The following is a 26,657-nucleotide window of genomic DNA, read 5'->3' on the forward strand; positions in this document are numbered from 1 at the left end:
TGCATGCCATTTGGGAGCTTGAAAGAGCTGAAGAACCTCAGTTACTTCTCCAGGTTGAAGATTCAGCTCTGTCTGCTAGTAAAATATGTCCTTTGCTGCAGCATAGGAGAGAAGGACGAAGTCCTGGAAATAGATCCAACATTTTTCTCTTCTAAGCATCTCTATTTTCTGACCAGAGTATTTAACTGTCATAGAAAAATAGGCAGAGAATAGTGGATGATTAAAATAGATATAAAGGCACTTCACTGACATGGATGTTCTCAAATGCTTTCATTAGTAGTATACCGTATCCTCCCCATCTTTTGTAGCTAAATGGTCTGTTGTGTCTTGTCATGGGCACTAATGTTCCTCAAAAAAGATATGAATCCTGATTTTTGTGTGCACAAGCCCTCTTTTAATCTCATAAATATTGTGAACATGACTTTAGTCAGTAAAAGAGCCAGTTTCCTCCAGGTTGTATTCTCTCCTGTTTTTTCTTGTTTGATTGGGTGCATAGAAATGTGTGGATTTGATGGGGATTTTCTTCTAACTCTCCAGGCATTTCACATGTCATTTTCTGGCATCACGGAGACGACAGGCTGAGAAAGTCTGTCTTGGTGAGCATTGTTTCTGCTGGTAGAGGGGCTACGGTTGTATGAAAATGTTGAATATGCAGGAGAGTGTGTATTATTTTAAATCAGTATACTGGATATGTTTCATTTAAAAAGCATTGTAGGTCAGGATTACCTCATAGTTACATATTGGTTCATAAACATCTATTTGAGTTGATTTCCTGTTCTATTATATCTTCGGTGTAAGTGAAAAGAAAAGCTGAAGCATTCATTTTTGAGACAATACAGATAAAGCATGTGCTGGTACTAATATTTTTTTTTTTTTAAAGTCTGATTTTACTGTTTTATGAAGCAGCATGGCTTCTCTTGGCCTTTCTCTCTTGTATTTCCAGATAACTGCTTCTACCATTACATTTTAAGAAATTAATAAGTTCGTCATGTGTCAAATTTAAGATGTCATTCTTTTATTGGATGGATAACAAAAGTCTGAAAAAATCTTGCAGTCGTCCCGTTTGCAAATATGATCTGAGAGCAGGTTAGCTCAGATGAGCTTGACTTTCTGAATGCATAGCTTCCATTCAGATGGGGAGGCACTGGCTCGGCAAAACACTGCCCACTTACAGAAATGTCGTTAGGTTTAGTTATCGAAAAATTTCTTGATGCACTGAATATACGTGTAATTTAAGTCATAAATATGTCATCTTCCTGTCATCTTAAATCAAGTTAATGATGTCAGTGTCCATGCGTACTGAAGCAGTCCAAAATGGTGGGAGCACAAACGCTCCAACAACAGCTTCCACTTGGTACTTGCTCTGGAATGATGGATTTTCTTTTCACAATTACTTGGTTTGGAAAAACAGTTGTGTCATTCTGTGTAATTCACTCTAAGATCAGATTCCTAATAGGGAGTGTTAGATTGTGAAAGAAGCAAATTAATCATCTTAATTCTTACATGCCAGCAAATTGCAGGTGTCCAGTGAGAACCAGTTACAGACTGTCTGCACAAGCTTTATAGCTTTATATATAATGTATTACAGAGCTAGCATGTCAGTCGTCGTTCCCAGAGCAGCCTCTGGAATTGTTGTCCAGGGGAATTCAAGCACTGAAGTCTGAAATGCGTCACTGTGGGCAGGTATCCTTAGGGGGAGGGCTAAATATGCTTCTAATGCCAACGATGTACTAAGTTTTGCTTTACTCAAGCATAACTTTCTCTTCAGATGTGCAGAGTGAAAATTCACAGGTGCTTATTATGGCCAAGAGTGCCTGACATACTCTTGCTAGGAAAGCTCTTACTATTAGGATAAAAAGGGAAAAGAATTACTGAGGATATGTGATTTTACAGAACAGCTGGATTGCTGGAAATGTTGCAGTAATTTCCTAACAGTCAGTTCCCATGCACGTGGGATTACGAATGAAGCAATCTTTCATCAGCGCGGCTTTTTCCTGCTGTGTGATTCTCATATGCCCAATTTAACTGAAAAATGCATTTTCCTGAATAGTGCTACCAAGGCGGGCTTCCAGTCCTTTCACTGTTCTGCTTCCAGCTATTAGATCGTGCACATGAAAAATGGTGTAAAAGCCATCAGAATAGGCCACATCCCACTTAATAGATATATTTGTTATATTTAATAAATGCATCTCTCTCAAATACTCAGACAACCCAGGATACATTTGGCCTATCAAGTGCTAAAACTGCAGTTAATAAATAGGCAAAATAAATTTTATCTGGAGCAGATGCTGCACAATTCGGTTTTGGTGAATTCTGATTTAAACTATTATAAGTGAGTCAAATCTAAAATGCTGTCTTATGACCAAGGGGATCAGGTGCAACAAATTAATGTTCAGATTTATATATTCTTATGGATTATTTAGTGATTCCCAAACTGCCTCCAAGTTCAGTACACGTCAAAAATTGTTGTGGGTTTTGTACTCTGACCTTTAGAAGTATGTATAGAAAATGATGGGTAACTGACTTTTTTCAGATGTTAGAAACAGGTAGGGTTTTAGATTCTACTGCAGGTTTGAGTTTTACTGTGTATTATAAGGTTGGCAAATAAATCTGATCATTTTTATCAGTAAGTAAGACTGATAAATAATTTATAAATAAATTAAGTAAATAAGTCTTTTCAGAAAATAAGACAATAAAATTCCATAGCAGTTTTTCATATAAATGCTTTTTTGCAGGGCAGTTTCACTTATAAGCCTTATAACCTACTTATTTAGGATGGAAATGTACTTGGCTTTTTCTACTTCATACAAGACTGAGGGGGGGATAATGAATGCTGATTCATCTGGCAGAAATGTCAGTGACGATTGGGGGGGGCTATTTATTTGTTTTAATTTAGACTTCAGCTTATTTTGAAGCGCTTAATGATATGTTAATTTGTAATTAAATGTGGAGTTAAATTTAAACCTGGGGAATTTGTCACAGTGCCTTATGTAGATCAGGATGATGACATACAATGTATGTTCTTGATTACAGTACAGAGTTTCAATTCAATTTTTTCCCCAAGCATTTTTTAATATTTCCTTGTCTACCTTGATGTTAGGTTGCCATCATGTTACCTGGAGAGGAACTTTCCACATGCTAGTACAAAAAACTGTGTTTCATTCAGAATTTTTACCCAAAAGAGTTCCATTACGTGGAAGTAGGATTTTTCTGCATTTTAATCCAGAGCTTTTGAGGCTGTGAATGGTGAATTATTTTTCTGAGACAATATTATTAATTTAACCAAACTGAATGAGGAGAGGGTGAGAGGAAGGGAAGGAGACCACAGAAATAGATGAAAAGGCTTGAAGTTGTGAAAGGGAAGAGCAGGGTCTTTAATTTCTGTTTAATAACTCCTTTTCAGAGATAACGCAAGCTTATGGTTTTGGACTTACTTTATCCCAGAAACCTCCTTTAATACTCTCTGCTTTGAACTGAAGGGGAAATGCAGTCATTAATCAGATGACTGGCTGCTAAATATTTAAAAAAATATAAATGTGCACACATCTGTAGCCATATATTGATATTTAATTTTAGTTAATAACTAATTTATGTAGCTGTTAGGAAGCCAAGGGTCTGTAGTAATTATAATATTCTTTAACTGAAGGTAAAGAGTGTTATAGCAGCCGCCTTATAAAATTAGACAAAATTTCAAGACCTTGAGTTTCATAGCAGGCTGTAAAAATGGGAGAGGATGATTCTGGTTCTTCCTTGATGAAGTGGTGTGGAAATTCTCATGAATTTTTTCTCAAAGCTCTCTGCAATTGCAAACCCATATACAAAACTAAATTTGCATTGAAGTCCATCCCTAATGAAAAAGAGACCTATGTCATGTTTAAATTAATCATTACATGGTAATAAATGTTTTCCTGAATTGGATCTTCCAAGCTTTCTCATGCTTTGAACACTGTTCACTACCAGAAAACTTGTTACAACATGATCTGCCTGCAAAAGGACAATTGCTCTATATCCAAGTTAAACATCTTTTGGGTTTTTTTTATAATTTAAGTCAAATTGTCTGCAAGGCAAATCTAACTGAAACGTTATTACATGTACCTGCTTACAGGAGGACACTCACTTGGGTTGTTTTTATGATGTGATTTGGGAAACATTGAAATCCATGTATGCTGAAAGAGCAGAAGCAGCAAGAAATGGGAAAGAAATGAAAGTGATAAAGTTGTGATTTTTTAAAAATGTATTAGAAGCATGTTCTTTTTAGTATGGTTCTAAATATTGCAGCTATTCTTAAGTTCAGAGGTGGATTTTTTCTGAAGGTTGGGTTTTAGGCAACAGGCTATTGTCTATGGCTATGGGGTCATTATTCTCTTACTAACTTAAGGGAAAATTTCTTAGGTCATCTGTTTCATAATACCTTAAATGTTCATTTTCTGCAAACTTGAAAAGGGAATAGTCTTTTCACCTTATTGAACAAGATTTTCATACACGTAAGAAATTTCTGAAATCTGAAAAACTACTGCTGCTGCTTACTCTTGCTCTAGTGGTGATGTCTCTGAAGGACAGAAAATAAGAACTGTGAAATACTGTTTTCCATGGTTTTTGCTCTTTCAGTCTCAGTTTAACCCTGAGAGAGAGACATACAGCACTGTAAAATTTTCTGGATAAGAAGACCTGTGGTGTAATTTCACAGGTTAGCCAGGAGAAGAGAAGAAGCTTAAATCTGATGGGGGGTCATGTTTCTCTGTCAATATGGATCTGAGCATTGCAGGTTGGGCTCATTTCCAGTATTTCACAGTAATGATCTAGCATATTGCTCTTTTATCATCATCTTCAAAGCATGCAGGCAACAAAGCCACTCTCACACCTTCCAGTAGGCAGGTCACTTCCAATAATGTTCTCAACAGAGTTGGTCTCTAAATTATATGTGACTTGTACTATACAAATGAATTAGTTCAACACTGAATACCACATAATTGTGTTTCGTAGCTTGATAATGTTACAATTATGACACCTAGTAGTATGCAACATTATAATCTTATAATGCTTGATTCAGCAAAACACCTTAGAATAACGATATGCTTGAAATTCAGTGGAGCTTAACTCTTTGTGGTTAGGCACAGACTTCAGTGTGATTAAATTTAAGCACGAGCTTGAAATTTCCTCTGACTTGGGCAGAGACTGGAGGACATACCCATGGTATTTTCTGGTATATTCTCTCTTTTCACCTCAGAGGAGGAACTCCTACTTGATGCAATAAGTTATGTATATCCCACAGGATATACAAGTGACTTAACTACCTTTCCGACTGTAGAATTTTCGTTCATCGCAGGTACAGAAAGCCCTTTGAACCATAAGTGTTACCTCTCTAAACTTGTGCTACTAATACTTTGTATTTTGGAGTTCCCTGCATAGACCCTTATTTACAACATGTCTCAGCAGAAATGACTTGTGGGTGGAAATACATGTGCTTGCTGAATATGAAATACATCTGTTCGTTTGCATGAAGTTTGTGGAAGTACTGGTACTGTGGATTACAAGTATGCTGTCAGTTTATGCAAGGGCTCTAATATAAATGCAGATACGTAGGTAAATAATGTTTGGGGTTTGTTTTGTTTTAAAGTATTCACTAAGGCAAAGTCTTTAAGGAGGTCTTGGTTTTGTATTTACTAGTTTGAGGGAATTTTGATTCATACAGCTCACAAGATGCAGACAAATTTAGTTAAAACCTGACTGCATTACATCAGTACAACTCTTCTGGGCACGTGCTCGTGTTGAAGATTATGAACTATGACATACTGAATTAGCCCATAAAGTAGGCGTACAACTGAAAGCTGCATCTAAACATGTTACCTTTTACCACGTGCACTGTAATAAATGATTGTGTAAATGTTCTTAGTGAATCCTAATTGTGGCATACAACATTTGCATGATTTAAACGGTCTTCAAACTGGTATAAGATAATATGTGTGCACGTGCAAATGAAGCAGTTGCTATGACTCAAGCACTCTAATTTCTGCCATTAAGAAGAATAAGAAGGTTGCTGACACTTCCTAATTTTGTCATTTTGAAAGCACATGCTCAAAAGCAACCGTAAGTTTGGGAAAAACACATGTTCAATTCAGACTGAACGGTGACTAGTAAGGTGATGAATATGAGGCAATAAGACTCTGCATTTGTACCAATTTATTTGAGCTGGTTCTCAAACCTGTATTTGTTGAATCAATATATATTCTATCATGTAGATGTCATTTTACAAAGGAAGCTTGGTGTTGGATCAAAACTGTGGCATGTAATTTGATGGTGTCTTAATTAGTATTTAGAAGAGGTGTTTTGGGTGCACTTTGTTTCTAATCTGGTTTATGACCTTAAATTGCTTTATTGAACTTCCAAGTAAATTCGAAAGTCTTGCACATGATAGTGACAGCAGAGCTTTTCATCTGGTAGATAGGCTCCTTGAAAAGAAAACACAATAAACAAATATTATAATTGCTTTTGGAAATTTTAAATAATGAACTAAATAAAAATGATGGTTTGAAAGATAACTAATAGATTCCTGGCATTCTGGGGCAGCAAGTGGAGCTGTTCCACATGAAACTTCTGTCATTATAGCTATGCCAGTTAAGAGCTGGGGTAAGTATGCTCCAGAGTCCAACATTGGAAACAATGTTGTATGCCAATAAAAAGTAGATAAAGTTACAGAATAGCATGGCTTTTGCCACTCTAAGATTCCCATCACCTCTGTTGGGATTTCTCATGGTGTCTCTGCTAGTACAGTGCTCTTTGCAAAGCCTTTCAAGTAGAAGTGTGGTCTAGGGCCATTGTGGACGAATGGCTTCTAACAATCCAGCATCCACCAGAAGATTTTGTAATAAATTTAATTTATTTTCCTCTGCTGCTTCTTTGCTTTTGGCTCCGTGTGTCTCTTTGTGGGATAAGAGAATAGTCTTGAAAGGAGGTTGTTGTGGTATTACCCTTCTATCTAGTTCCCCAAACATGTTTCACTTCAATTTTTCTAGGTGCTGTTGAGTAGTAATGGCTCATGGGGAAATGCCTGCAGTGAGCCCAAGAATGAGTGAAACTTCCTTAGAGATGATGATAAGTCTGAGAAGCATTTTACTGAAGTACCAGAAGTGAGCCTGTCTCTCATCCTGAGAAAGAAAGGGTTTGGGTGCCAGAAGCGGAACTTTGGGTGCCTGAAGGAGAAGCAGCAGTTGTGTGCCCTCACACCAAATCCAGAGCTGCTGGGAGGTTTGAGGTCCCAACTGAGCATGGGTTTTTCCCAAGGTCATGGTTGCTTTTGAGCACATGCTCTCAGAGGGACAAAAAGTTTCGACATCCTCCTTATTCTTCTCGATGGCAGGACTTAGCAGAATGCTACAAGGAGATAATGAGCTGAGCAAAAACAGTAACAAAGTTTATTATAGGAAGATTGTCATGGGGTTTTTGTCCTGTGTTTGACAGGAGATGAAATTTTGAAGAGCAGCCTAGAATCTCTCTATTTTCAGCACCTAATAATGAAGATATTCACCACACAAAGAAAACCCCTGAAACAGTCTTGAATGCACATCCTAGCCTCCAGCTATGTCTGTACTCCCTGCTTATTTAGGGAATTGTCTTTTGCAGGGTGGGGGAGTTGAGTTGGCAACTGTGAAAAAGGGAGGGAATACTGAATCGATGGGTAACAGCGAGGTTGTATGGCTTTCCATTAGCGTAACTGATGATTCAACTAGCCATCAATACTCAGACAAAATCAACACTGAAAAATGGATCTTGGACTTTGCCAGCTAGTGTCGATAACTGGAAATCCTAGGGCAAACTTTTTTAGCAGTTCAGAGATTGAAACAATTGTTTGCAAATCATTTACTCAATGCAGACACAGCTGCCTCAGTCTGATGGACTCCAGCACAGTTTCTAAGCCAGGAACTTCCAATTTCTCACTATCATTCAGTGTCTGATTCATCATGTCAGATGGGCTTGATTCATTTTGGCCATTGTTCCCTTGCTTGTGAAATGGATGCGATCATAATCTATTGGTTATAATATCTGTCTGCCTCACTTGAGCTATTGTGCGGGTCAGTTAATGTCCGTGCTGTGCACCGCAGCTGAACAGGAGACAATGGAGCCTGCAAGTGCTGGCAACGACATCCTCCTAGTCGGGTAGCATTGAGAGAGAGACTTTGTGTACGCATCCCTCCCAGCCTCTAGGGATTTGGATATCGTGATGGGAGTCAGATGCCCCTTGCTGTCAGCCTGGCGGGCCCAGCCATGCCTGTGCTATGACCTCCCTGCGAGTGCCGTGCCAGCCCTGGTGCCGCTGCTCCGCTGCTGGATGCCGGGTCCTTCTCCCTCTGCTCCTTCCTCTCCGTGCACCGTTTGTCCCTTTCCAAGGGCAGGAGCTGTCTGCAGGTAACACAGAGTGCATCAGCGGTGGGGAACGGACAGGAGTCGTGGAAGATCGGCACCGCCCAGAGAAAAGGGGCAACTGAGGCACAGCAGCCCCAGCGCCGCTCCCTGCTGCCGCTGCGTGGGCTGCAGCTCTCCACAGCTCCCCCACACGATCCCCTGGGGACAGGGAGGACAGCGGGAACAAGGGGAGCTGCATCCCAGAACCTTTCTGGTTCCTGAGTCCGAAAGGCTTGCAGGCACTAAGATGCTCAGCAGCACTGTAGTACTCGCTTTCCTGTAATTCGTGATGACTTGGTATTGTAATGTGCTCAGCTGGTATTGCCTGTGGCTCCCTGCGATGCACTTGGACTTCTCACTCAGGCCACCTACATCCAGCTCCCTTTTTGTGAAGTCTCTTCGTCCCTAGCTAATGAAAATTAGCATCTGTCATGTGATACAATATCTGCCCAGAATATTGAGGTGCTTCACCTGTCTCTCCTCTGATACAAGGAGACGCTTTAATTTGATAAAGAATTAGTGTAAGTGCAGTGGGGAGAAAAAAATTGGGCTTGCCTTCCATGCTGAAGATTTATTAGGTATCTTACAAAATAATACTGTTTTCAATAAAATGAACATGAAGGGAAAAACAATTCAGTGTTACGTAGGCTTTCTATGCTGTCCTAGTAAGTCATTCTAATGAACAAATTAAGTCACAGAACTAAATTTTGTATACACATTAGGCTTACTGTCTACTAAAGCAATTGCTGTTTAAACAGGAAAATTTGTTTTGAAACATTATTTTACAAGATTCAAGACCCATATTCACCCCAGCGCTGGGGTTACAACTTTTTGTTTAGTTTTTATGTTCCGAATTTGGTGTAGTAATGGGGTGGCAGAGAGTTACATCAACTATCTTACTATGAGGTGGTCTTTAAGAGACGTATTGCAGAACAGAGCCCTACTACATCATCGTTGATAAAGGCACTGAAGCAGTGCCAGCTCTAATGCTTGTGAGTTGCTGGGAATCCTTACTGAGGGCTGCTGCATGGGTGCAGTGTACTTCTGTGGTGGTACAGCATGGTGTAAGGTTGGGAGGGAAGTAACATTCAAAAGATTTTACTAAGGGCTATAAAGCTCTGGTGTGTATAGAAACGTAGATGCACTTTCTCACTGATGATACTGGGAAATACGTGAGCCCCTATGGGGTGACGTAAAGGGTCTATCAAGTAGAGTGGTTATTCCTGTCCCTGAATTGCTACATGTTTCTGATGTGGGTGACAGTCAGGGGGTTCCTTAGCGAAGTGAAAGAGAAGCCAGTCTTAATAAAAGCTTTTGTATCGTCAGCTGTCATGTGTGTGCTCATGTGTGCAAGCGCTTGCGTAACCCTTACAGTCTTAGATTCTGAACCGTCTAGCTCTGTAATGCCTATGTACTAATTACATTGATGCATTATTAGCAGTTATCTTCTTCATTGTAATTGCTTGCTTACTTTAATGTGCTCTTGTGCGCCAGGTTCTCTCAAAGTACGTACAAGTAGTGTGTTGCTCCTACAAAAAAAATGGAAGTGAAGGGGAAGATCAAGAGTAGATGAACTTTGGTGTGAGAAGGGAGTTGGAATAACAAAGCACACACAACGTCCAAGCTTACTTTTAACACTGAGTTGGATAGTCTGTCCTATACACCTGATGGAGCTGAAACGTGCTTTAATTGTTCTCACCCTGCTTAAGTGCAAAAAAAACCAACCTAGAAAACATTACACAGCTTTAGGTACTGGTTGCTTATAAAATAATTTGCCTACAGACCCTTACTACTACTTAAGATTTTTAGCAAAGAGCTACTTCAGTATTTTGGCAAAGTTACATACGTTAAAAGAATGAATGTTTGTTCATATTCAGTGTGTTATAGTAAGCCAGATGTTGTGGTGATGTGGGATTTAAAAGCTATGATGAGCTTCGATAGCGAGCATTTAAGAGGAAGGGCAAATAAAAAAGACATTCCTTCCTGTGGGCCTCTTGCGTGTTGACTTATGGCAACATGTTTAGTTGAAGGGAATTGATTTGTGCTTCTTTTAAAAGTGGTGGGGAAGAGTCCAGGGACTTGTAAAGCACAGACCTATGATCTGTTATGTGGTGGAAATGTGGGTAAGAAATGGTATTGAACAATTCTGGTTGATGTTTCAAAAAAAAGCCTTACTTAGCAGCAGTGCTTATCACAGAGTTTTGACTATTCCAAGCCTTTATGTTTTTCTTTATTATAAGAAAACAGAATGTTGTAACAGTAAATTATTACTTTAATAGCATTGGAAATAGGTCCTCAGAAATGCCGGCTCCTTCAGATAGTTTGTGTGTTGAAATTTCCTTGCAGATGAATTACTTCAGAAAGAGCAAAACTATTCTGATGATGTTTTGGCCAATATGATCAGCGAACCCAGAATCAGCTATGGAAACGATGCTCTCATGCCTTCATTGACGGAAACTAAGACCACAGTTGAGCTTCTTCCAGTGGATGGCGAGTTCAGCCTAGATGACCTTCAGCCATGGCATCCCTTTGGTGTTGATTCTGTTCCAGCCAATACTGAAAATGAAGGTATGTATGAAGGGGGAGAAACCACAGAATATTCTGAGTTGAGCTTTGTGATCTCTCTTCATGTTATTCCCTGAAAATTGACATCTTTCTGATGTAAACAGGATAAAGGTTCTCAAATCTAAGTTTAGAACTGGTCAGCCGTGTCAGCTGTGTCTCTTTGATGGAACAGAAAATCCTAACTGAAATTTGGAATTTAGACACACAGCAAATTTCAGTGTTCCAGCAAATCATGAGTGACAATCTTATAAAATACATGATGATGAGCTAAGGGAGATAGGTAAGTTGTTAGATTTGTGCCATGATGAAATGAGTGTTTCAGTTAAGGAAGAGCTTTTTATTTGCTGGCATGAACATGATTAGAAATCCAGCACAATCCTAGCATGAGTGTTGATTTTATTTCCCCCCCCACTAGTTTTCTGGAATGTACTGCAGAAATTTTCCTGCATACTCAGCAATGCAACTAGCTAGTGAAAACTTTTTTTCTGAGGAGTATTTTATGTTGCTCATGGACTAATTTATTGAAGTGACTACATAATACTTTAATGATTTATGTATAATCTGGAATTGGTAGTTTACTTCAGTGCCAGAGCCAATTAATCAGAAACCTGAGGGACTTTGATCATGTCATTCAAGTTCCTCCTGTTGTGTTTGTTTTCCTTTATCAATTCAATTCAGTGCTAATTTAATCACAATAGTGAAAGTTTGTTACTGCAAAGCAGCAGTAGATTCACAGAGGCTGGAGCTACAGAAGTCTTTTTTCAGGCATATTTGTGTTTTATGGATCTGTGATTTGTGATTTGTAGCTGAACTGCACAGAGTTTAACATCCTCCAGAAGTCTCTTGAAACCACTCTCTTAGGCTATACCTGCTCTCAGAATGAGTTTTGAGACCCACCTTACGCAGTTAGTCTCACTCCAGCGTGATGTGTGAGTGACTGTGGGCAGCTGGGTGCTTGGGAGGTGAAAGATGGGACGTGCACATGGATTTGCCAGGTCTAGTGTTGGTGCCAGGTGAAATCAGTGGAGTCAGAACCAGTGTTGTGATCAAAGTGGGTCATCCCCAGGAGACAGAGAAGCCTAAGATCAAGTGAAAGAAAGGGCATGGCTGGGATCTGAGTGAAGGTCAACAAACACATGAGGCAGAAGTATACCAGATTTGAGGGGAAGAGGAGAAGGCTGGTCAGGAGTGGGGCTAAAATCAGACCACCAGGGAGTCAGCACTACAGGTAGGGACCAAGAAAAAGAGCAGAGAGCTGGACCAAACTCAACAGACTGGCCAGCAGCAAGAATCAGAATACAGGAGGTGATGACAAGGACCCCAGACACGTCTGGAGGGCACTTGCAGCCAAATGATGTGCTGAGTGGCCGAGAGCAGCTGGCTGGCTTGCGTCAGGTGCTGGCGAGTAGTACAAACGGCTGACCAGGCTGGCAGGCTGAACTTAAATTTCCTGGGGAATCATCTGCAGCTCGCTATAGCGCACATGTCAAGGCTGTCTGCCAGGAGCTGGCCACAGTCTGGCTGGTGGTGTCTGTCCTGCAGGAATTTTCCAATATAGCTCTCGCTGCAGTTTTTCCTATAGCTGAGGCATACAGGGCATCAATTTCTATACCCGCTGCCTGCTTTCATGAAACCTGGCGGGGGGAAATTAATTACTTTTTGAAGTCTGTCCTCCCAGCTTTCAAAACGTACTGATTTCAGTCACCAAGTTCAGAAGTTATTAGGTAGACAAGTGCACCCAGACGTACCCACAGTTTAATCACAAAAGCCTTTTTTTCCTTCAGAAACCTGGCTAAGCCCAGAATTTAATAATGAAAGGTACATACTTCAATGTGATACTAAATTCCCATAGGCAAGTATATTGAGCGTGGTTCTCCTTTTAAAATGTACAACAGCAAATAAGAAACAAAAACTCTCCTGCCTTGAATAACATACTGTTTAATTATGAATCCTGTGTATTTTAATGCACTATATGGTTTGTTGCAGCACTTCTTAATGTTTACTGTGGGAACATCTTTTAACTTTCATGCCTTTATGTTGTTGGGGGTTAGGGGTTTTTTTAATATCAGGATTGTATTTGTCGTGAAGTTACTGCGGCAAACAATTCTGTTAGGTCAACCATTATTAGCGTTTAAGTCTGCACAGTTAGAAATAGAAATTATTTGATGACTAAAACCTCTCCAAGTGCTTCTTGTTTCCCATTATACTTCTCTGTCATCTACCCAAACCACAATGTTTGTTAATGTGATCATGCCTACAATACCTTCTTTCTCTCTTTAGGTACCGTCTCTATACCTTTGCCCATAGTATCAAAGGGGACTTTCACAGCTTCATCTTTTTCCTTTGTGTTTGTCTCCCACATCTTTGTTCCAGAAACCCAGGACTAACTGTGCCATTTGTCCTCACTTCCCATGCCTGTTTTCTTCTGTGGCCATGGTCTAATCCCAGACTTTGTCTAAATTGCTACCAAAAACATGTGTCTGTCTTGTTACAATGTGCTTTGGAAGTAGCAAGAAGTAGATAACAATTGACACAATTCTCTCCTCCTCTTTTTTCCTCTCCCTCTCCACCGGAGGTGTTTTTGCATAGTCTGTTTTTCACACAGTAAGTTTCCGTTACGCAGGGACGTTTTTGTATTTTATGCAGTACTGAGCAAGTCATTGCTGTTTCTTAACAAATAACCATTGATCAAAAAAGGTGTAAGTTCAAATATCATGTGCTAGAGAAACCTCAAATACTGTAGAGTGACTAACCATTGCAGTATTGGTGACGGTGAGCATCTCTTGCTGCTGGGAGATGCTAGGCATGCCAGCAAAGATCATTTATTTGGGTGAGGGCTGAGGGTACTCAGCGCTGTCAAGAAAACCACAGCATGTTGCATATGAATGGCCTGGTATCTGGGAAATCTGCTGAGCGGTTGGGTCAGCAGATTTTACAGAGAAACAGAGACTACCAGAGGAGTTTCAGATGGCAAGCAAGTTATAAGTTCAGTTACTGATACTGTTTTGATTTAGTTTGAAAGCTGAAGTCAACTTTTTACAAACTCTGCTGAACACAAATCCAGAGTGCTGACAGCTCGCCATATGCAGGTGGGTTTCTAGATAGAATGAGTGTTTCAACTTCCTCACTGCAAAGAGCTGTTGCACTGTATAAGCAAGGAGTTTCAGATGGCAAGCAAGTTATAAGTTCAGTTACTGATACTGTTTTGATTTAGTTTGAAAGCTGAAGTCAACTTTTTACAAACTCTGCTGAACACAAATCCAGAGTGCTGACAGCTCGCCATATGCAGGTGGGTTTCTAGATAGAATGAGTGTTTCAACTTCCTCACTGCAAAGAGCTGTTGCACTGTATAAGCAATAGTTTTCTTCAGATCTGAGCAGGCACACCAGGTAAATCATTTACCTCGTTGCAAATTTGCATTACTGTCAAAACAAATTTCTAATGGGATCATTGATGTCTGGGAGGCAGTTAAACAGATCCTGGAGCTGGCTGGGTTAGGACCTGGGATCCCACCCCCTCTGGCAGAGTCACAGCAACAGGACTTGTTTTTAACGAACCATTTGGGGAATGCTTAAACCAAAATGTGATTGTGGAAAAAGTGGAAGGAAATGCAGCCATTAAGTCTGTATCCAGTATTCTGCATACAAGTGATGAAGTTAAAATACTACAAAAAATACCTTAAATTTGTCATTAGTTCCCATGCCTGTGTTCTTCCATGGCCATGATCTAATCCCAGAGATACTAATAATGTATTGGATTGGTATGTTACCATATAATCTCAAGGTTTCATAGCTCCATTTGAAATTTTCCCAATCTAAACTGCATATTTAGGTGAAAGGATAGGTTTTATGCAAACAGGTTTTTTTACTAAAATTGCTTTTTCTGATGAATGAGTGAAAAATAGTCTAAAAAGACCTTGAAAGTCTAGTGTAGCTCAGTATTTTCTGAAAGTATTTCCTTCCTTCTTGTTTTCCTGAAGTAGTTTCCCAGTAAATGTCCACAGAAATGAATCCAAAGCACCAGATAATATACTACACAACTTGAATGGCTGAACGTATGTCTGGCGTATTGCGATACAAATTAGGTTAACGAAAAATGCGCTCTAAGGAGACTGCAGAAGGCACCGCCAAACTGTCAGGAAATTGTATTTTAACAATGAAAAACGCACCTTCAGAGCTGGGGGCAAAACCCCAACAGCTGTGAAGCTCTGACACTGCCAAGGTCCCTGGGAATTTTGCCAGTGACTAACTGGGTTCAGTGTTTTACCCTTTGTATTTTACCATGCAGTTACAGTTAGCCTTAGTGACAAAGTATTTATCTAAAGTGAGATTTTTGTGAATGTACTGTGTTATCCTTATGACTTGGCCAGTTACTCCCTTCAACACTGTTCCTGGTAGGTGAGCATCACGTCTCACTGCTGCTTTGTACCAGCTTTTGAGCTTTTTGATTCACCTTTCTTTTATTTTTGAAAAGAGAAGCAACCCACATTCTCTCTTGCTCTTCTGAGATGTATTAGCATTGGATATAAGGTGGGATGCGTACCGTGTATGAAGCCTGCATAGTCAGCGTAAGCAGATATCTACCAATTTAGATTTGTGAGGCTATTTGGAAAATAAATTTTCAGTCTTAGTCTGTGTACTTCTGTGCACATAGAAGTGTGTTCAAGAGAAATATGGTTCTGGAGCATCAAATGGAATGCATTTTATAATAATTCACAGTACATCTTAGAGTTTTTTTATTATTGATAAATACTGTAATAGGTGTAAACTTTTCCCCTCTATATCAACTGTTGTGAGACAGTGTGGTCCAGTGGGGCAGGCAATGAGGAAGCCCACGGACAAGATTTTTCAGAGTTAACCGCTGTTTGTGCATACATCAATACCGGGGCAAGAGCAAGCAGGTTTTAAAATGCAACTGAAATTCAAAAGGTGGCAGCTCAGGGCTCTCCAGAAACAAGCCTTTCTTTGTGTTGTGCTGCCCGGGGCATGCTGCACTTAGGTGCCTGGAATCACGATCTGCTTTGGAAGACACCTTGGCTCTGAGCTTTTGCCTCCAGTTTGTGCCCTGCAACTGGTTTGTGACCTTGAGCAGGTCGTTTCACTTTTGTGTCAGTTATGAAATGTGCCAGTAATGTTTGCCTTTTCCCCTGTGAAGTGCTTCCAGAACTATAGATGACAAGAAGACTTGTTCATTATTAATACTTTCACCTAACGCTACAAAATACTTCATTACCCTGAGGTCAGGTCCATGCTACTGTACAACAGAAATTTCTTCCATCCTTTTCTCCCTTCACCTACTCCCATTTTTATTGCTACCCACAACCTGCTCTTTCAGTTCGCCATAGCTATGGGCATGTCGGGTTACAGAGTGCTGAGCAAGAAGGAAATAAAACTCCTCAGCCTTCTAGGAACAAGGCAGGGGCCAGGGCGACAGAGGAGGGTTCTGCAGGAGCAGTTTGGGTAATGTTGGTCCTTGGTTGTTTCTTTCCTTCAGTCCTTTCTACTGAAAATTACTGCACTGACCTACCTGAGGGTTGGTGCCAGCAATATTGGAAAACCTAGCAGAAGGCTTAAATAGTAAAATACTCATAAGTGTAGTTTTTAGTTAAGGATGGAAATTGGTTTTTGTACAGCGCTATGTAAGGAAAGCAATTACATGGTCTGCTAGTGCCACTCTGAACTGCTGTGAAGGAAAGTGCTTTGATGGCTTGACTCTGCAGCACCAGACCAGCAAGCTCTGTGAAAATTTTGCCCTTCTGGAAACACAAGCAAGTCGGATGTGCAGATGCACTTTAGTCTACTACAAAGCTGACTTACTGCTTTTTTCCGGAGGCAGGAGCTATCGCAGTCATCACCTGTGTACAAAGGGCATGGGTGCCACGTAGGCTCTCACTCACAAGCATGGTAGGTTGTTTGTCAAACCCACAGGAACACTAAGCAAGTGACACAGACTTCCTAAGAAGGTGGGCAGTCTCCTTGCTTAAGTCAGCAGTATTGTCAGGCTAGTGTGATTTTCTGATGCTGAATAAGATGAGCAGTTCATGATTGAAAACTGTACTTTTGTCAGGTTTCCTATGTTATTGTGGCTCCCTTACTGCTGGTTAGAAAGTTCCTACTTGAATCCTGAAATTCAAATGAATGAGAATACCTTATTTTAAAAATTCTGAATTCCAAGCTATAACGTAAATTTTTTTTTTCTGAATTTAATTTCTTTCTGACAGTGGCACTTGGGTAGATAAGGAAGGCAACAGTATTGGAGCAAAAGAGGGGGGAAAAAATCTGAATGTTTTAATGAACTTCTCCAATATGTTCAGTTTGGACTTAACCGAGGTAGTAGGTAATGACTCAAAGAGCTCTAAAAGTTTTGCACATCCTATTTTCTATTAATGCCAGTGGGCTCCACCAACCTTAGGTTTCAGCTGGTAAAGCCTTAGTACAGTAATACAAGAGTTTTAAAACTGTGTATGACACACAATTGGGTAGAAAGTGGTGTTTCTCCTTTGCTTCCCTTTCAAAAATTGGAAGACAAATTTGCTGTCTACGAATCGGAGCATATCAGAATGAAGTATTGATTGTATTTTCAAAATGTGCTTTATTTTTTTCAAACCTTATAGCTAGTGCTGTAAAGAATCCCTATTGAAAGGAAAAAGGAGTCAGGATTCAGTGGGTTTATAAGTCAGCATTGATCAAGACTGGCTGCAAGAACTCACTCATCATGTCTGTACTTGCTGCCAATTCTGATCAGACAACTGGTTGCATGTAATGAATATAGTTTTGCTCTATAGACAGAAATTCTTTCATCTTGATGGTTTCTCACTTTAAGCAGTAACCAGAATATGATGTAAAATTGACACATCAGCTGTGAAGCTTTCCTTTGGAGGTCGTGCCTGTCCCTTCCTTTTGTCTCCAAACAGAGACTTAACTGAAGGCAGATCTTTTCTAGCTGTTGCTTTGGTAACTTTGTTTATGCAGTATGTCTCTCCTGCACTGTCCCAACGGAAGAGCAGTTGACTTTATCATTTTGGGGGATTTTGTTTATTTTTTGTTTGCTTTTTTGTTTCTTTTCTGCACATGCCCAGTTGAGCCAGTTGATGCCCGCCCAGCTGCAGACAGAGGACTCACCACACGACCAGGTATATAACTTGCATGGCTTTTACCTAACCTGTGTTTTCCCAGCATGCATGTGGTCTGCTTGAGCTGAAATGATCACCTTTTCTTTGGTATAACCCTCTCTTAAAATGTAATGCTATGCCATGAACCAGGGAAGAGTTCCCACACAAACCCCCATAGTCTGTGTCAAGGGTGTTTGGACTGAGTACTTGCAGAGGGAGTGCGACCCAGAGATCCAGAACTGATATTCATATCAATTTGTCATCCCTTCCAGCAATAATGCTTTGGCAGGTGTAGGAGGCAGTAGACACGGTACCCATAGTGCAGAGAGTACTTTTAATTTGGGAATGTATGATAGAAATGTCAAATCCTCTATGTAGAGTCTACAATTTCTTGTAAATTGGGGCTAATAAAGAACTCATACGTACAATTTTAGAATTGCAGGGGACATCAAGATTTTTTGCTGTGATATTTATCTTGGCTAACTCCAGATATCTAAAAATTGGTACACATATTCTCCCTGTGGATGCACTGAGGACACTCCTATATAGCTAATCATTCCATTCTAGGATAGAGAGGGGTGATTATTTGCCCTCTGTAGGTACCTGTGTCTTCCTGTTGATTTCAGAGTAATAGCAGATGACTAGCTTGAGTCAGGCTGCAAATGTTTGGAAAAGTTAAATGGGACAAATTGAATTTTCAAAAGTAAAAGATTGCTTTTCATACTAACTTTTCTTCCTTTTTAGGTTGTTTTCCCCTCCTTGTTTTTGTTTAGGATTATCTAGAAATGGCTGATTCCATTGAGAGCAAACAGCCTTTTATTTCAGAAGTGGTTACTCTCCAACATGTAGTGAGATTAGATCAGTATATTTTAGGGTCAGAATTATTCCAGTGTCACCAATACTGGGTTATCTCTCACTTCTGGATTAGATTTCTTGCCCAAGAGCAGTAGAAATATCATCACAAATGAAACATGAATGTGTTTATTCCGAATTTTGTAGTGTTAGTTCAATCTAGCAATTTTCTTGTAATACTAAAGCTTGTGAATGTTAACTATCTTAATTTCAGTCGTTTTGAAAAATCTCCTGTTATGAGGCCCATATTTATTACTAAAGATTATTCCTTCCTCCCTTCTATTCCCCGACACATACACACATGTGACAGAAATCTTTGGTGTCCCTTCTCTAGAGAAAGGATTTTCTCACACTGCTGCACTCTAGTTTCAGAGTGAAATGATGTGTTTTAGTCCACTGTATCAGAGTGCTTTGTTGGTTGGGGTGATACAAATAGTACTAAAAGTATGGCTAGCACAGGTCATGACTGATCTTTGTGAATGTGTATAACAGACTAAGGAGAGGTAAAAAAAATTTCAGTATGTGGCCATTATGGCTTGAAATTTCCAGCAGTTATAGTAACTTCTGCACTATGAAAATCACATGGGATATTTCCTCAATTTTCTGCTGAAGTGCAAAAGTAGTACTCTGCAGAGGCCTGTGCCACCATCGTCCCTTTTTGCGCAGAGTTTAAGTGCTGCAAAGGCCCATGCTCCGCTTTTGGCACAGAGAGTGAACCCCTCCAGCCTGGCAAGGACACATGCCGCGTTCTGTGCAGAGGGATGGTTGCTTCCCTGGAGAGATTGAAGTCTCTCACTGCTGTGCCTGCATTCCAAATTTCACAGCATAAAGTATCTTACGTGTGCATGTGAAATAGGGATTTTGCCCCTTTATGGTAGTGCTAAACGTATCATAACAGTAAGCAAAATGTATTCACTTCACCATTCCTGGTAGACCTTAAGTTCCGTATGTCTTTAATCACCAGGTCCAGACTTCCGCAACTTTGTCCTTACTGATACAAATTCTGGCAATAAATGTCCACCTGATTTTTCATCATCTTTTAAAAACAATTTATCTGTGATAAAATTTCAATTTAACAAAAGACTGATACCAGTCTGAGTAGCTTCATAAACTAGGAATGGAGGAAAGCAAATGAATGCTTAATTAAACTGTGAAATACGAAAGGAATTCTGATGGTTTAAAAATGTGTGCTTTAAAATTGTTTTACTTGCTAATTATAAATAAAATTTCTATGTTAGAGGTTAAAAAAGGAAGAGAGTTACTTTTTTTTGCAGTCACTATCCTTCTGGGATAGTCGTTTTTTACAGTTTGAGGCTATCTTTATGCGAAAAAAAATCTGAAAAACGAGGATGTTCTTCTAGAATGAAAAAGTTTTAACAGGGGACCTGGAGGCAGAGTAATATGTGCAGCTGCTTGTAACATTTTGTTTTGTTTTAATTGCCCAGATTTGGTTTCCTGAAAAGTTTGCCCTTTTCATAGTCCTGACTTTCCAGTTTGTGCTTCTACTTGTTTTGCTCAAGTGAACAAGGTGGTGACCTGCTTCTTCAGGGTGAAAATACAGGTGTCATGTCAACATGCAACAGGCCAAGCCTGGGAATAAGAACAAGTGAATGTTTTGTAGGTGTTCAAAATCCTTGAAGAAAATCAGCTCTGAAAGGACGAAGACAAACATACAAATACATGCCCTTTTTTCTCTTTTCCATTTTCTTGTTACCACTTTTCCCCCACACAACATTCTTACAATGATCGCTATGTTTTTCTTAAAAGTAGATCAAAATCACGCAGATGATCTTTGTCCCTTTCCCACAAGAGAGGTAATTTGGTCACAGTACAGAAAAGAAGAGCAAGTACTTAGTTGTTAGTAGTATTTGTGATAACTAGAATCTTGTAACTTCACCACATCGTTCTCGCTTTTTCAAAAAATAAAGTCTATGAGTGAAGTCAGGAAATGTGAAGAGTTGTCCAATCCATAGAGCAGAAAAGCTTTTCAGTAAGGGCCAAGTTTAAAGCATTTACTAAAATATAAGCCAGTTGTCCAAATCCCTACCTCTGTTGCACTCCACCTTGGCTGTCAGCGGTTGAAGCTTGAATTTTAATCTGATTTACGTCAGTCCCAGGAGGGGAGTAATGTAGGGGGAACCCCCATTTCCTAGTAGAGATACAACAGCTGTGTGATTCACGCTGATATTTGAAAAGGAGCCTAGTGCTTCCACACACTGTCCTTCCCCTTTTTAATTCACAAATGGAGGAACAAAAGTAAGAATTATGCCTAAATCCATTTCTTGTCGTCTCTTTCCTGAAAAGGAAGTAAACAGAGATAATAAAAGGTCAAAGGGAAGGAAAATATCTAGATGTACTAAGCAGTCATCAGTGAGCTATTTCTTAATACAGCACAAAATGATAAGAGATTATCACATGTTTCTTGCTACTTATAAATTGCTTCATGCAGGGAGACGTTAGAAGGCTTCAATCCAGCCTGGTAACTTCCATAGGAAGAGCTTCAAATAGAAAGAATACCTCTGTTTACTTGATAGCCTCACTGTAACAGCTTTTTCAAGTGTTTCCTTCTCGCCTGTGCCCCAGAGGTCACTTTTTCATGATGAACATTTAATTTCTTGCAGCTGAATTTTGGGTATGTGTTTATTAGTAACTTTCTTCTCTGTGTTTGTTTGTGTGTATAGAGAGGGACAGACATATACACACATGAAGATACCTATAAAAATATCTTTAGATACTCCTAAGCAAGCTCTTTTTTACTCATGTTAATTCAGCAGGTCTGATCTATGGAAATTGAGTGAAGATTAGAAAACCTGCCATCAGAATGGATGTTGCCTTGGTATCAGCAGATTTTGTGAAATTCAGGGTGATAAATAATCAGTGCTCTGTTCAGGGTAGATCATATTCTCATCTGTTGCACAGTTGCAACTGTAATTATACCACTAACAGCTGTAATTGTATCACTCACAGGATGCCCGTAATTCACAATGCAAGGATTTTATGATATTAACAGTGTTATTTTCTTCCACGTAGTATAGTTTGGGGTTGGGTTTTTTTTGCAGTCTCCAACTATTTGTCGGTTGATTGTTTTTGCAAACAGTCAATAATTTTGAGAAGACGTTGCACATGAAGCTGCTTCCGTGTCTCTGGCCCTTCCGCTGATAAATCATGACATGTCCATCTTTATTACATTATATAGAAAGCGGAGGGATTTTTTTTATACATGGTTGCAGAGGCTCTGTAAGTCTAATGGCTGTTCTGCAGAATCATTAGCACGTATGCGGCAATTTGTATGAGGTGAGGGCATAGAGCAGCTTAGTGAATTATTTATGATTTTCTTGCCAGAAATTGCCAGGGGTTTTTTTCCTGTCTTAGTGATGTTAGTTCAATACAGTTGTCTTAAACCAGCTGTCTGCAGCTACCAAATAAAAATCATTAATGGATTTTTTTCCATTAGATTGTTTTGTTTTGGTTTATAAATCAGATAGTTATTAACTGTGAATGCAATTATATGTGCATATGCACAGCATCGGCATTGAAATGCCAGAAAGATTACCAAATTCTATTTGTTTTGATTATTCATTTTTACACACATGTAAAATAATCTCTGATATTCTGAGAAAAAATTATTTCATACTAAGTTCCAATTAGATTCTTTTTTCAAAAAGATAACATTCTTTTTTGCACTTGTTTTTTGCTTTCTCCAATTTGAGAGCGCTGTAGTCATCCATGAAGTAAAAGTGAACCACCAATTTACTATCTTCCACGGAAAGACCAGAAAGTTCTAGTTCCATGCAGTCTTAAAAGTACTTACTCCTCAAAGATATTTGAGTTGTCCTTACAAAACTGAGTATATAATCTTCATTTTAATCTTTATAAGTGAGTATACAATCTTCATTCTTCTTCTTTCATTTCAAAATGAAATGACCTGCACGAAGTCATAGAGTCATATGGAAGTAATAGTTGAACTTCTAGTGAGAACATGCAGCTGTCCACCCGGCTAATTGTTCAAACACTGCATTCCGTTCCATCTGCCCTTTTTATTTTAGATGAAGCTTTACCCAGATAAAGCTGTTTACTACAGCTGTTTACTTGTAACAGGCCTTGATTCAACAATTTTTTTTCTTGTTCTTGCCATTACTCAAATACAGTTCATGGACATGGAGTTAAATGTTTTCCTGAATGCAGTCATTACATCTGTTGCTTAAACGTGCTACTTTTGGTTTTCTCTCTGTAGAGACCACCCAGGTCTGGTAGTTTCAACTGTGCTTCACTTGGAGGTTTAATTTTTAACTCTAAAAGTAACTGGAAGACCACAGGCACAGCTAATACTGTTTCAGATCCAAAATCACAAAATCTTGCTAGGCTGTTATTTAACTGGAAGATGAAGCAATTACAAGCAATGTAGTAGATAATGTACACCTAATTGCGTCCTTAGTGGAATTCATTGTATCCTCTTTTTCTTACCCTTCTTAAAGCCTAAATATATATTTACACAGAAAAATATAAACAGAAAAGCTCATCTGTGTGAGAATAAAGTGTTCCCCAAAGCAGCTACTTGGTTTTTATTTCATATGAGTAGTTTTTAACTCCATATGATTTTTTTGTTTTTTTTTTTTTTTTCCTTTAAGGGCAAGGAACAGTAAGGTTTGCATACACTGCTCTTTTTGATGTTTGGATATGTGTGTGCACATGCGTGCATGTGTACACATGTATGTAAAAAAGTAGTTAACATTGCTAATTAACAGCAATATAATTAAAAGTCCATCATAGATAGCTCATTTTGTTGGATTTTACTAGATGCTTTTAAGCCCATGTTTTTGATGGCTAAATAGTTTTGTCAGTTTTTCTGAGGAGTTACAAGTTAATATATTTACCAGCTGAATTGTAGCATTTTTTAATTGAAGTAATTAGGAATGCAACTCCCTAAAGATAGTATGTAATTCAGAAGAAAAAGCACCAATAATTATCATTATTTGTGAATTTGCAGTGAGGCTGTTGCTCTCACTTTTCTTCTTTTACATTGGCTTTTGTGTTTGGGTTGTGTATTTTAGACACGGTAGTGAAAAAACATCATTTTGTGTCAGAATTAAAGTTCTTGTCCTATAGTTAACTTTTCTTCGTATGCTTGTCTTCAATGCAAGAGTAGAGTGGTGTTAGGCAGCCCTTAGCTGTTTGCATCTTACCTGATTCACACACCTTTGATAAAAGTTCTAGAAAGACCCTTAAGATTTTCCTTCTTCAGTTACTGCCTTTGAAAAATAAATCTTTAATTTTAGCACATAAGTCTAAATATGTAGTCACCAGGACAGGAAAGTGAATGAACTGGAAAGAAAGAGAAGTCTGTTAAATAGAAAGTCTAAATTCTATAATGTAACATGGTGGAAAGGCATATATAACCCCATACATATTTTTGTCTCATGCCAGGTATTTAATTGATTTCAGTGCAGAGTCATGCTTCTCTTACTGTGTAATCAATTATTTGCAGAAGACCACCAGTTTACCCTAGTCGTACTTTTAAAAGTCTTTTTCCTCACTTCTAAGGCAGATAAGAGGAAGGAAAAAATTGCTATCAGGTTTGTTAGTGCAACTGAAGATTTTTCTATTTCTGACCTTTTTCCTGTGCTAGCTGCCAAAGACAAGTTTTAGTAAGTCGATAACGTCATTAACTTCCTAATATCAGGTCCTACTTTGTGTTCAGATTCCATGGCATTTTTGTGGATTGGTGAATAAGGCCAAGTTGACCACCAGAGCTTGGTCATATGCCCCAAAGCAAAAAATTTCTGCCCAATCTCAAGGCAAAAGATTGTTTAACTTGCTGCATGCTGGAAGTACAGCTCTTGTGCTACTGTTTGATGGGAATGGGAGGAGGGAAGGGAACCCTCAAAGAAATGTGGCTTTAGGGAAGCCTGAGCCTGCGTTTTTCCAGCAGCTGAGACTACTGGTGAGCTTATCACCCTCTATCACTCATTGATGTGAAGGCTCCTGACCTGTTCTGCCCCCTGAAATGCTGCTGTAACTCCTGCCTGTGGCATTTGGCTCTATTTAACTAAAGCTAACAAAGACCCACAGTCTAAGCTATCGTAGCTTGTTTTCACTAAAAGTGGTCAGAGCCCAAGAGCAGAAGTACCCAAGCCCATTATCCTGCCTCTAGCAGTGGTGCAGACAGGATAACTTGCAGGCTTCACCTCTGCCTTTTACTCCTGGCACATCCACTGAGCTTTTGGCAGCCAGCATTTGATAGACTTCCAGGACTGAAAATTGTATTTTCACCGTTGTGTTTAGCAACCCTGGATGAACCTTTCTTCTTTGCATTTGTTCATTTGTATTTTGAACATCCTTATGATTTGTGCCAATGAGTTCCACAGTCCAATTTTGCATTGTGCCAATATACGCTTTCTTGAGTTAGCTTTTAATCTGCTGTGTCCTAGCCATGTTGGTGTCCTGTACTTTCTTAGGAGAAATAATGAATAACCGTTTCCTGTAGACTTTCTCCTTGTCATTCACAGTCGTATAAACCTCCGTAGTGTTCCCCCTTGGTTGTCTCTTCCAGTCTGAAGATTGCCAATTTGTCTAGTCCTTCTTGTACAGAAACCATTCCATACCAGTTATCGTCTGTCTCTCCCTGCTTTGTATCTTTTCTAGTCTAGCTTCTGCCTTCGTTTGAGGTGGAATGACCAGAACGGATAGCCAGATTTAAAATGAGGATGCATCATTTATACAGCAATGTAACGATGTTTTCTGTTTTCTCTATTCCTTCATAATTACTCCTAGCTTTCTCTTTGCCTTTTTGACTGCTACTGAGCCAACTGCCCACAGAGAGTTATCCGCAGTGACTGCAAGGTCTCTGTCCTGGGTGGAACAGAGCTAATTTAGAGCCTATTGTTGTGTATGTATAGTTAGGGCTGTGTGTCCCTGTCAGCACCACTTTACATTATATCAACATTGAATACCATTTCCCTTTTATTGTGCACTCAGAATTTGTAATATCCTTCTGCAGTTCTTTGCAGCTGGTTTTACTTTGACTATCCTCTTTTTTTCTTTTATATTTTGTCAGTAAACTTTGTCACGTCACTGTCCACTCCCTTATCCAGATCACTTTACAAACAGCACAGCACAGATCCTTGTGGGACCCTGCTGGTAACCTTCCTCCATTGTGAAAAATGGCTGTGTATTTACACTTCATTTCCTATCTTTTAATCAATTATGGAAAGTCATGTAGGACTTCCCCTCTTAATCCTTGCCATCTTAGCTTCTGCCAGAGCTTTGATCGGGGACCTTCTCAAAGGCTTTTTGGAAATCCAGATTCACTCCAAGCTGAATCACTGTTTCCCATGTGCATCCTAACTCTTCCAGTGACCTCTAAGAAGTTTGGGAGGCAGGATTTCCCTCAACAAATGACAAGTTGATTCTTCACGGATGTATCTCATATATGTATGGATATGTTCTAATCAATATTTATAGCTCCAGTGAATTTGCCAGCTGTAGGAGTAGAGTTCCCAGTCCCTTTCCTTGGGGAAGTTTTCACGTGGTGCTTTTGCCAGTGTGTCTAAGGGGCAGCAAGTGTGGCTGTGGACAGTGCTCAGCAGCTGGGAGCCTGCCGCCTCTTCAGCCGCTACAGCTGGGGCAGTGAATCAAGTCCTGGGAAAGTCCTTTCCCCCTCAGCTATTTAATCTATGTGAAGCTCTGCTATTCCGCTGTTGATTTTTCCCCCATCCCCTTTTAATCCTAA

General features: G+C 39.5%; 1 protein-coding gene across 1 annotated transcript in view; it reads left to right on the forward strand.

The window, feature by feature from the left end:
• APP (amyloid beta (A4) precursor protein) overlaps positions 1-26,657 on the forward strand; it is a gene marked incomplete at both ends in the record, with an annotated part of 62,902 nt that overhangs the window by 30,906 nt on the left and 5,339 nt on the right. Inside the window, 2 exons of the mRNA XM_009573865.1 lie at positions 10,747-10,968; positions 18,044-18,097. Of these exons, the coding sequence (XP_009572160.1) occupies positions 10,747-10,968; positions 18,044-18,097 (276 nt within the window). The remainder of the gene's footprint in view (positions 1-10,746; positions 10,969-18,043; positions 18,098-26,657) is intronic.

Source organism: Fulmarus glacialis, unplaced genomic scaffold (genome assembly GCF_000690835.1).
Source record: "Fulmarus glacialis isolate BGI_N327 unplaced genomic scaffold, ASM69083v1 scaffold16033, whole genome shotgun sequence".
Classification (NCBI taxonomy): Eukaryota; Metazoa; Chordata; class Aves; order Procellariiformes; family Procellariidae; genus Fulmarus; species Fulmarus glacialis.